At 44.5% G+C, this 11,803-nt stretch overlaps 2 protein-coding genes across 4 annotated transcripts; both read right to left on the bottom strand.

Annotated features, from left to right (window-relative positions):
- Window positions 1-515: 515 nt before the first annotated feature.
- LOC133895612 (probable protein S-acyltransferase 7) lies at window positions 516-4,544 on the bottom strand. Of its 3 annotated transcripts, none has more exons than XM_062336047.1 (5): window positions 4,119-4,544; window positions 2,369-2,551; window positions 1,848-2,144; window positions 1,511-1,744; window positions 516-1,425 (listed from the first exon to the last, which is right to left on the bottom strand). In XM_062336047.1, exons 1-5 carry the CDS (start codon window positions 4,212-4,214, stop codon window positions 907-909), a joined length of 1,329 nt encoding a protein of 442 aa, XP_062192031.1. In that variant the 5' UTR covers window positions 4,215-4,544; the 3' UTR covers window positions 516-906. The 3 variants fall into 3 exon arrangements, with proteins under 3 accessions (XP_062192031.1, XP_062192032.1, XP_062192033.1); XM_062336048.1 differs by lacking the exon at window positions 4,119-4,544 and adding an exon at window positions 3,924-4,107; XM_062336049.1 differs by lacking the exon at window positions 4,119-4,544 and adding an exon at window positions 3,363-3,879.
- Window positions 4,545-6,889: 2,345 nt separating this feature from the next.
- Window positions 6,890-9,771, bottom strand: LOC133895425 (multiple organellar RNA editing factor 8, chloroplastic/mitochondrial-like). Its single transcript, XM_062335731.1, has 4 exons — window positions 9,296-9,771; window positions 8,516-8,613; window positions 8,359-8,424; window positions 6,890-7,765 (listed from the first exon to the last, which is right to left on the bottom strand). Exons 1-4 carry the CDS (start codon window positions 9,664-9,666, stop codon window positions 7,047-7,049), a joined length of 1,254 nt encoding a protein of 417 aa, XP_062191715.1. The 5' UTR covers window positions 9,667-9,771; the 3' UTR covers window positions 6,890-7,046.
- Between the last annotated feature and the right edge of the window lie 2,032 nt (window positions 9,772-11,803).

Here is an 11,803-nt window from a genome sequence, read left to right on the forward strand (position 1 = left end):
CCACAAGCCCCAAGTCTTCTGTAATCACGATCTATATCGACATCTCGTCAAGACTATAGGCAAGGGGCACTCAACTAAGTTTAGATCTCATCTAGACTAGCAACCCTCCTTGTAATATCTCGAAAATCAATATAAGACTACAGGTAAGACTATTATCCTTCTAGATGTCTGAATCTATATAAGTCTCTGTATTTTTAGCATACGGTTTGACAAACTATAGAGAGTATCCTCTAATTTATTCACGTATTTACAAGATCGACAGTTCACAAATCATCGACACTACCACTTGGCACCATGACTACCTGCTGCGGCCTCAGGCCAGGCAACAAAGAAGCTGTAGGTGACTCTTTTACGGTTCTTTGGAACGCAACAAATTCCATATCAATTTTAGGTTCCAGAGCACTTCCCTAGAACCTAATAGGGCATAAGGTTCCATATATTTTGTTGTGCAATGTTGCAAGGCAAAGCCAAGAGGACGACAGCAATATATGAACCGAAACGAACTTACGCAGAGCTTGAAAATTTCAGGAACATAAATGAGAAACCAAACACATGAGCCGATTTGGCTATTCAATGATCAATAGCACCCAGATTACATTCGGCCAAGTAAAGCACAACGACGTGACAAACCAAACCCAACATCTGTTGCAACCTGTTCTAATAATATATACAGACAAATCATCTGAACCGGGTGGGAGCTTATGCTTTTCGGCTACTTTCTTAAAACACCAAACAAACAGGAGCTCTGATGCGCTACCAGGGATGAAACAACAGGAGGCGTGTTTAGAATTGCATTGATCCAGGGCCTTACCCCGGTACACGTGGTAAACACATGGCAGTTCATGTTGAGACAGAATCAACAACCCACTCGATGCAGAATTGAAACAATTTTTTTTTTCTTTTTGGCTAACGTGCGCCTCTTGCTGCAACATGGCCGCACCCATTAGCTTCCACAGTAGCCATTTGCACAGCGATGTTGTCCACTGAGTCTGGGGTTCCAGTTCTGTGAACCCAACTTGACTGCCTCGAATGCATGCCAGCTCGGCCTTCCACAACCTCCTCTGGAAGACCATCTCTGCTGAGATCTGGGGATGCATGGGTTATTCTGCCCTCTTTCTCATCGAACATGCCCCCAAGACTTGCTTCCAAGTCCCTGATATCAGCTGCTGTCCTTGGTTCATCCCAAGCTACTGGCTTCCTGCCCATTTCAAGATCTCCAACAGACTTGCCCATGTTGGGGCTCATGAAACCCCTAGATTGTACATGCGATTGTTGCAGCCCTTGCTCAACTGTGACCCTTGCCCGGAAATTGTTCTTTGAAGGGGGAATAGCAGTGCAGAATATCTCTAAAAAGTTGTTCAGAATACCTCTATTATATGGGTTAGCACGCCGATCATAGCGGTACCTGAAATTCTCGTACGTTGTCTACAAAAGAGAATGGGTAAATAATTAGCTATTGAATTGGAACTGCAGCGTTAAGGAGAAACAATTGAAATGAATTAACACCTACCTGGTTGATGCTCATCAGATAGAAATGGAAGACAGACAGACCACCGACAAACCATACACAAAGAAAGCAGTAGATAATCAGAACAATTGAAGCTGGTGTCTTTAACATGGCCTTCCAGATAGACAAATGCTCAGCATCTCTAATCTTGATTACGTACACCCAACAGAAGGCAAATACATACAGGCAAAGCAATGTGGTCGAGAATACAAACATATAGAAGAATCGATAATTACGCTGCACAAAAATGCTGATGTTCAGGCAAAACAAATTTGAAAATTGGTCGAAGAAAATCTAAAAAGGATGCCTACAAATCTGCAGGAAACATAGAATAACTTACCAGTCCTATACATTGGCCAACCCATGGGCAGTGATGGTCAAACCGTTCCACACAGTTATTGCAAATAGAACAGTGTGAGCATCGAGGTGGTCGGTACAGCATGCAGGTATCACAGTATTTGATCCTTACGCTGATTCCATTTACAACAACTTCCTTTGTGCGAGGTAAACGAAATCTTTGCGGAGTCTGATCACTTATATCATTGATCCCATCAATCGCTTCCGGTTCAGGAGGATGAGTATTACGAGGTATTATACCAGGATCCCTTCCAGAGGTAAGAAGAAACAGCACCAAATCCTAGTAAAGGAAAAGAAGTTTAGTTATGTGTACACTTACAAAATGCATATTTCCTTGAAAATACAAACAGAAGTCAAGTGAGATCAATGAAAGATACAGAACAGTAAGCACAAGAAAAGTGTTCAGTCAAATAATTTTAAGGGGAGAAGTAATGGCTAAGGTCTAAGGATCAACTACTTCTAAGTAGTAAAGATGTGAATTAGCAATTGTCGTAGTATGCTTACATAAATGGTGAAGACAACCATCACTACCATTACTGAGATGCCCCAGTGATCGGGAAATTCATTCATGAGATGCCTTCCGACAAACACACAGAAGGTCACCACTGGTGCAATGATGAGGAACATAGTGAGAAACACGGATCTCACATCAGGCCCAAATATGAATCTTCCCTGCAAGAAGAATTCCTGCAAACAGCAAAGGCACAAATGTGAAATGTCATCAACAAAGTCCAAAAAGACCCAGTTGCAAGAAACCACAGCAAACATAAAATACTTGTTTGCACATAAGCTCAGACATCTTTTACTAGAAATGCCAGTGTGCACTCTGTTAGCTAAGTACAGAATGGACCATTAGATAGGCAGCGGGATGAATAGCCCTCAAAGATTGAGAACTTAAAATGAAGAAAAAAGCATAGTATCTTTGATGTCCAGCTTGATAAAGATTTCATCGAAGACAGAAATATATCCTTGACTGATGACAACTGATTATTGCTACAGCTTGAACATATAAAAACACATTAGTTTCTAGCTAAAAGTAGAAGCAAGCAAACAACTGCAATTTACCATGGTGCTCAAGCCATAGTGACCACTCATGAAAATATTAACATCAGCCAGAACAATCAGTGATCTATTACAGAAAAGGTAAACTATGTGAGACAAGACTTGAAGCATAAAAGATATTGCAAATGAAACAACACCCGAAAGTTGTGCCACTCCAACAGGTCAAATGAAACTGGCATGCATCCTGGCTCCCAGAACTCTTGCATAGAATTTCGATTTTGGCAGACCGTATTCAACCCCAGTGAACTCATACAGTTCTGACGTGCCCAGAGGGCAAAGGCATCAGCTGCCTGCCTTTCTGACTTCTTCGGTTCTTTCATGTTAGCAATATGCTGACTAAGGTATCAGGCTAAGATTGAGGCTGAGGATAGGTCACAGGAGGAACTCAAGAAATGACGAAACAGCAATCTAAATAGTTGTCTCAAATTGTGGTTACCATTGTAGGTAGCATCTTTTCTTGTGTGACTTCGAACTTTGTACAGATGTTCACTTCATTTTCACGAAAAGACCTAATAAATCAATTCAAATTCCTAACTGAGCAATAGGAAGCATCGTTGCAGTCGTCGATAAATGAAAAAGAATTATCTATTCACTATAGCTCAATCATCAAAGTGGTGGTTGGTGTATCAGCACAAAACAACTGCAACTGAAATCCATTGAGCTTCCTGCTCAAAGAAATACTCTTCACTACTGATGATGAACAAATAACACTACCCTGAAAATGTAACATACTACATATGTTCAAAATGAACACAGAAAACGTAAGGCCAATTGAACTATTATATATCTTTTCTAATGGGACCTATAATTCATGCTTAGCTTAACATCACAGTACCAACAGAATAGCTAACTAGTATTAAGCAATTCTTGATTATCCAACACACCAACCCACGACGTGGGAAGAACATTGAAGCAAATTTCCCCAATTCGACCCTCGCATCCCCAACTTTGCATCACAGGAACTGCAATGACATGAGACAGCCCCTTCAAAATTCACCTGATCAAGCGAGTTCCCAACCAATCCAGCAAATAGCAGCAGGCACGGACGCAAAAGGCAACGGATTCGATTCCACCGAAACATCACTGTGTACAGTGCACAGCCGCATCCGAATCCATATCCACCCTACGGCTCGAGACAGATATGGAGAGAGAGGGACGAAGGGGCGGAGGGTGGGGGAGGGAGAATGCTCACGTTGCTTCCCCTCCAGACCTGGTAAACCCTAGGCTGCTCGCCGGCGGTCGCGTCGTCGCGGCCGCCGGCGCCGCTGGGTAGCGGCGGCACATGCATCCCGCCACTGCAGGGGCAGGAGCCCTAGAGCAGCCTCATCCCTCCTCCTCTACGATTGGCGGCCAACCAGCCCTTCCCTGGCGAGGCCTCCCCCCACCCAACAACCCAACACAGCACCGCCGCGCCGAGACGCCCCCCGGCGAGGAGGAGGGGAGGAGCGCTGCCGCGGAGGCGGCGGCGGCGGCGTCGGACCGCGGACGCAGAGCCGCGGGACGGGGAGGACGGGAAAGGTGTGGAGGAGGAGAAGGAGGTCTTCGGGTTCGGTCGGGGAGGTCGGCGCGCGTTGGCGTTGGGACGTGCGCGCGTGTCGTCTCGTCTGCGTCTGCGAGCGACCCGCGGGGACATCTCGGGGTGCGCGTAGCAGTTGGCGCAGCTGGAGTGGTGTGGGCCCACGTGCTTTTTTCGATTGGTGGACCGAGCTCCGCAGTTGGGCTTGGGCCGAGAAGAAATAGCATGGTTTATCTTGGACCATCAAATAGAACGTCCGCTTCATGCTTCATCTTGGGCTGTCAAAAGAACGTTAAGAATAGGGAAATGTTAAATTTCTATTTTGCCTCTTGAACCATTGTTGGAGTCCAATTTTCCCCCTAAATCGTGGAACAGCAAGGATGACCGCGTGTGGCGACACACGGCCCCAGGGGACAACGTAGCTGCAACTCGCAAGTCGGTGCAACGGCCCGACGACAGTTGGATCGATCTGAGCAGTGGTTGGACCACGTGGCGAGAAAGATGACCACGGGTGGCAACATTGTGGCCCCAGGGGACGATGCAGCGGCAACCTGATGCTTGATCACAGAAGTGGCACACGTACTCGGGACAATTGGATCGGGAGGGTTGACGACGGTCCGACCGATAGGTCAAACGACGGATGGATCGAAACAACGTCAAAGGAGGCACCGCATATGAGAGCTGTCAAACCCTAGTAGCGCACTTGAGCCAAAAAAGTCTAGTGCTACTGCATTAGGGCCGGACAGCACCATGGAGAGTGTGAGGTGCCATCGGGCTGTCGGAGGAGAACCCGTGCGTTGCCGGTCAAATTAGCAACGCATGTGTGGTGAAGATCGAGCCGAGGTAGACAACACTAGGGGTTGCACTGTTCTGTGGAGATCCTGGGGATCGAGCTCCCCAAGGCAACACAACGGAAGCAATTTAGTGGCTAAGTTGGCGAACGAAACCCTCTTATACCATATATGCGGAGATAATCATGCGCACTTTCGTTGAACAAGAGGTTACATCTATGTAGCATGTTAAGGCTAGGGATGAAAACGAATGGAAACGGTAAAAAAAATTCTCTAGCTGTTTTTATTTTCACATTTTCTCTAAAAAACGGTATCAAAAACGAAAAAGCTAGAAACAGATATGAACTCTATAATATTGAGATATTGAAAACGAACCAATTCGAATAATTCAAATCAGAAACACCGACCCGTAAAACTATAACTTCAAATATCAATGCGACATATAATTAATTCACACCAATGAAGTAATTCATAACATACATAGATAAACCACGTAATGACATAAGTCTTAACTGAAAAATAACCACTATATCGTAACTCAAGTACTCGACATAACATATAGTCGCATAAAGTCACTAAGTCACAAATAGACACAGTCACACACCGACACACATCCACACATGTTACAATAATAGCCTAATAAGACAACAAAACACTAAGATAAACAATCTTCCACTCAACCTACGACTCATCAGCATCATTCATTATGATTCATGTATGGGTCACTCCTTATTTCTTCTTTCTCCTCATTCTTATTCTCCTTCTATAATTGAAAAAATAGAAATCTCGACGGAAATTTCTCTATTAAAAACGGGATACCGACAATACGATCAGTAAAACAACCAAACCGTTTTCATCTTGTTTCCACATAAGTCCTAAAAATCTAAAAACAATTAGAAAAAATATAGAAAACGAATCAGAAAGGGGTGAGATTTACCCCGTCCATTTTCATCTCTAGCCAAGGCTAATATGAATACATGACTCATATGAATTCTGTGGTACCCAAAGGGGGCAGTCTACCAGGTGCTAATAGGGCGAGCTAGCTACCTACTACATGTGTGTGCTCTAGTACGTTGCAGGGAAGACTAATTAACAAGGCATCTATTTTAACTTAGCATATTCTTTGAATTAACACCCTATCACTTCAGTTGCTTGATTTATAGTCTCTCTTCTCCTGAACAAAGTACTGATCAAGAACAAGAAACTGAAGTTTTGTTTATATAAAAAAAGAGAAGTAATAAAGAGCAAAAAGTCCAAAAAGTAGTACTAGAGAGCAAAATTATCAGTTGAAACTTCATTTCTTTATTGAGATAATCAGTTCAAACTTGGTGCAAAAAAGGAGTGTGCAGTTCAGGGTTATGATCGATGGCCTGCGTACGCCTTGCGCGTCGCGGCAGTGGATCGAGTGCATGAGTCGGCGGCATCTGATCTGCCACGCCCACGCGTTCGGGAGTATCGGCTGCCCTTGGGATGATCAACCAGGCCAGAAATTTCACAAGCGTCCTCAACCAGCAATTCCTTTTATTCTCATCATCTGTAAGGGTCGATCTGGGCTCACGGTCTATCATAAGATTCAGAAACCAAAAGGATCAGCTAGACATTGCGTCTCAACCATCTCAGCAACTGGACGCATCGAGTTCTCGTAGATACAGCATCGGCAACTACAAACAAGGACATGAACGATTATAGAATAAAGCAGTCATCCGATACACATGCATCACAACTACAAGTTCGAGCATTATAGAATATAATTAGGTGAATACAGCGACAACCCATGAAAATCAGATGGCAACCAGGGTTCAATTTATACTGCTCATTGGTAGTTCGGGTTGCCTCCTTGACCACCTGGGTAGCCACCTGGTGCGCCACCACCGTAGCCAGGGTTGCCACCACCGTGGTAGGGGGCTGCGTTGGGGTTGCCTCCTTGGTAAGGGGGTGGTGGGTTGCCACCGCCTTGGTAGGGGGGTGCGTTGGGGTTGCCTCCTTGGTAAGGGGGCGGTGGGTTGCCACCTTGGTAACCTGGCGCGCCACCTTGGTATCCAGGGTTGGCACCTGGGTAAGCTGGGCCTGGGTTCCCTTGGTAACCTTGGTTACCACCTTGGTAACCAGGAGGTCCGCCTTGGTAGCCAGGAGCACCACCTTGCTGGAAGGGAGGTGCACCGCCAGGGGTGTAGCCTGCTTGCGGGTTTGGCATTTGGGGCTGGTAGTTTGGTGGGCCACCAGCAGCATGAGGTGGTGGTGGTGGCGGAGGAATGTTGCCCTGACCATGGTGCATAGGAGGGCCTTCACGGGGTGGCATCTGGTTCTGACCAGGTGGAGGTGGGGGGCCATTGAAACCCTGCCCAGGAGGCGCATCTCTGTTCTGGAAGTTCTGCATGTTGTCTCTCCTCCTCTCAAAGTTCCTTGACCTGTCAAAGCTGCGGGGCCTGTCATTGCGACGAGATCTTTCATTGGCACGGGCATTGTTTCTGACCCACTCCTCATGGTATTTAGGATCATAAGGAACAGCTTCACCATTGATGAAGGGTTCACCTGAAATAGAAGATAAAAGGTAAGGTGATTGTATTGATTCCTCAACAGTGACCAATATGTTCATACTCACACAATATATTGTCCTAACACAAGGTTACGTAAATAAAGAACACCCAAGTTCATCAGAAACTGTGGCATCGTGCTTCTAAAGGCTTTTGTGCATAGTTAGTCAAACAATGGACGTGCAATAAACTGCTATGCCAAGTTAGGAAAACTCAGGAGTTCATGACCTATTTTATCTACCCCTTACGGACAGCCACATACTTCAACAATTTAAGGACATGTAAGAAGCAGATGATGGGCACATAACAGGCATGTCAGGCAGAGGCAAGCAAATTTTCATAAAACACTGATGTTAGGATTCTGGATAATAACTTAACACATCATTTGCGTCTGATCTAAAACAAGAAGATCTGGATTGCTGGATTGTTAAAACCATATCCAGAAAGGGAAGGACGCAAACAACATTGGTGTCGATAAAAAACATAGAGAATGGGGAAAATGCCAATATCGTTAACAAGGAGGGTGGTGGGACCGATCAAAAAGAGAACAGTGAAAGATCATTGTTCAGATATGAAACATGTTATCATTACCTCCATAGTCCTTATTTTTCACATCCAAGTATGAATCAGGAAGAACCCAGCGGACCTTGGGTAACTCTGCAAATGATTAAGAGGTATAAGATCCAAGCAAGAATATTTGATGCATTCCATAATGAAATTTCATCAAGATTACTTCATGTGATCATACCTTTAAGTTTGTAAGAAAGTTCCTCAGACACAAGAGCACCAAAAGCAAAGTAATGTCGAGTTGACACCGAGTAAATCTTCTGCCTCGCTTCTTCCTCACTGAAATATGGAATTGGTTTTAGATGCAGACACTGTAGAGACAAAATGGGGAACAAGCACTGCTAGGGATGGCAATGGGTACAAATTACCCGTGTGCCCACGGGTAAAAAGCGTAATGAGCGCTGGTTTAGGATAGATTCTTTACCCACGGGTCTGTGCTCGTGATGGATTCTTTACCCACTGCATTTATATCAACTGATGAAAATTGCACAGATATTTCACCTGTATACCATGCTAACATTCCAACATCCTAATCCCCCAAAACTAGACCAAATTACAGACCAAAACCTCCCACCATCCAGAACGTTCACAGCAACAGATTGGTCACCATTTACATAACCTCACAAGCTCACACCAGACAAAGAGACAACTAACGGGCTAATCATACTTCGTTCGAGCAGTAAAAGATCAAACCAATTTTTCTACAGGTAGTTACATTCAACACGAACCTGATAACCATGCAAAAAAAAAAAAACACAGCCTGATAAAGGCACCGTACTGAAAGTCTGAAATCACTAATGCCTAAATTCATGCAGATCAAAACAATAACAGGTCCAATCAGCCCCAAATTCCACTCAAATAAACATAATATGGAACATCAGAGCACCACCAGTCCAGCCGAATACACCAACAATAACAAAAACAAGAGGAATATGGGAGAAATGGATCTGGCGACAGATACCTCCCAACGACCTGGGCGAGGGTCTTGATGTAGCTATCGATGATCTCGTCGCGTGTGACTTCGGGGTTGGCGGCGTCGCCGGGGGGCGGCTCCATGACGACGAGCCAGTGCTCGAAGTCGCACCCGTCGAGGAGGATCGTCTCCTTGGGCGGCCGGTTGGTCCAGTTGGGGGACGAGTCCCGCAGAGAGGAAGTCGCGGGCTGCGTCGCGTAGCACCGCGCCGCCGGTCCGTGCGAGGCCGCCGCCGGGAGGAGCGTCGCGGCCGCGGCGAGCGGGCGGAGGAGGAGAGGCAGGCGGCGGTACGCGGCGGCGGCGGGGAGCGGCGAGAGAGCCGCTCGGGAGAGGAGGAGCGCGCGCGACGCCGTCGCCATGACGGCAGCAAAACCCTAGGAAGGAGACGAGACGGAGGAGATGGGGTCGCCGCGGAGGGGATAAGGGTTTAGGTCGCAGCTGCTCGAGTGATAGCGGCGAATGGAATGGAGGCCGAAATATCTGGAGTGGAGGACTGGAGCTGGATATGGGCCTTCTTGGGCTTTCGAATGGCAAATGCTGCAACTATTTGGCCCATTTGGCCTCCTAAATCTCGAAATTTTTTATTTGATATTTTTAAATAAAAAATTACAAATATATACACCGTTTTGAAAAATTGCAAATCTAGACTCACCACCAATCTCATATATTTTCAATTTTTTGATTCAAGAATATAAAAAATAAAAAGTTCCCTAAATCTCTCTTAAATCAAGTGAAAAGGTAGAGCTAATATTTCAAAACGGACGGATATACTTGCAATAAATTATTAAAAAAAATAAAAAGTTCCCTAAATCTCCGGTAGATCAGCTGGAACGGTAGGATCAGCAGCTAATCAAAACCAGTTTTTTTTTAACCTTAGTCGTAGGGATAGTTCTCTGAATGCCACCCAAGTTAACGAATTTTTTTTATTTGCCACTAAAAAAATTATGGTATCTTCCATGCCAGCATTTTAGTTCTTTTATCCCCTAAGTGCCATTACCGTCGTAACAGAGGTGACATTAGTGGCACACGAGGAATGTCACACATGAAAAGGGAAAAAAATTAAGTGATGACACAAAAAAGACCATAATTTTTTCAATGGCTAATCAAGAATTTTGTTAACATTTAATGACACAAAAGCTCTATGATTAAATTGTAATACTAGCTATGCTTCATCCTGGCAACATGAGTTCTTTTTTCTTCCATTTTAAATCGTCACAAGCAATTTTAGCTAGCAAAAGATCATAATTATTTCTTCCATTTTAAATAATCACAAGCGATTTTAGCTAACAGAAGATCATAACTAGAGCTATAACATTGACAAACACCGAATTAGATGTTGATAGTACATTGTTTTCCTGTGAAAACTCGCTGTCGTTCAAGAGTTCAAAGGAAGCTGAGAGAAAAAAGGGAGACATTTGACGAAGCAACAACTGTGAATGCTGGCGCCTCACTGCATCTCGAACCGTTTGGCAATCAGCACGCTCATGTCAAGATACCTCTGGGCACAGTTGGTCAAGCAAGTCGTTTCTCCAGAGCTGAACTTGCTTCCTGGAGTGCCGGTGATGCATTTGTCCCAGCACACGCTTGTTAGCTTGCCAACCATCTCGCCCACCAGCGCCTTCTGCTGCTCTTGCTGCAATATTACAGAACTTCAGATGAGATTTATTTACTCATTTACAGAAGGTAACAAACATGTCTATGCTGACTAAAATGAATCGTGCATTCTTGCATAGGGGACAGAAGTTTTCTTGCTATGCAGTGTAGGGCTGTCTTACGCAAAAATATGGGTACAAAATGTGAAATAGGAAAAAAATTCTTAAAGTACACACGAGAGTATGCAATGCTATTGAATGTGCAAATGATGTGGTATTGTTCTCGTAGTGAGCAGTTTGCTTCTGAACGGAAAATAACAAAGGATAGGAATCGAGGAGGCACTGAAATGGTGATACAGTAACAGATCTAGTGAGGCCAGAGTTGAGCAAGAATCAAGCATGTCAATTAGGTGAAAGCTAAATATTAATCTAGCATATGCTTCTTAATCTGCAACAGTAGCTTGATAAAATATTAAAATTACGAGCAGGAGCTTGAATTAAAAACCAAAACAAGGCCAAAATCATCCTATACTAGATGAAGTGACAAAATTACGACATCTCTCTTAATACCTGCAAATCATTCCTTTGGCTAACACATCTTGAAAGTGATGCTAAACCAGCTCCTAGCAACAAACTCTAGAAATCTACATGGAGAGTGGCTAACAAATTTCGCCACAGCACTTTAAACTTGCATGACTGTCACAGCTGACCCGCTAAACTTGAAAAGTTAGGTTTTGTGCTCAATAAAGTTGCTAATATTCGCATGCTAAATCATGGTGTATATTTTTGGAAATTTCAATGTGTTCATGCCTTGGGCCGACATATGAGCTGCTGGACCGGGCTGCTTCCTTTGCTTTCGGCCCAGGCCCGTGAAGAGCAGCTTTTAGTCGGCAACTAGGGTTGG

This window comes from Phragmites australis, chromosome 16 (assembly GCF_958298935.1).
Source record: "Phragmites australis chromosome 16, lpPhrAust1.1, whole genome shotgun sequence".
Classification (NCBI taxonomy): Eukaryota; Viridiplantae; Streptophyta; class Magnoliopsida; order Poales; family Poaceae; genus Phragmites; species Phragmites australis.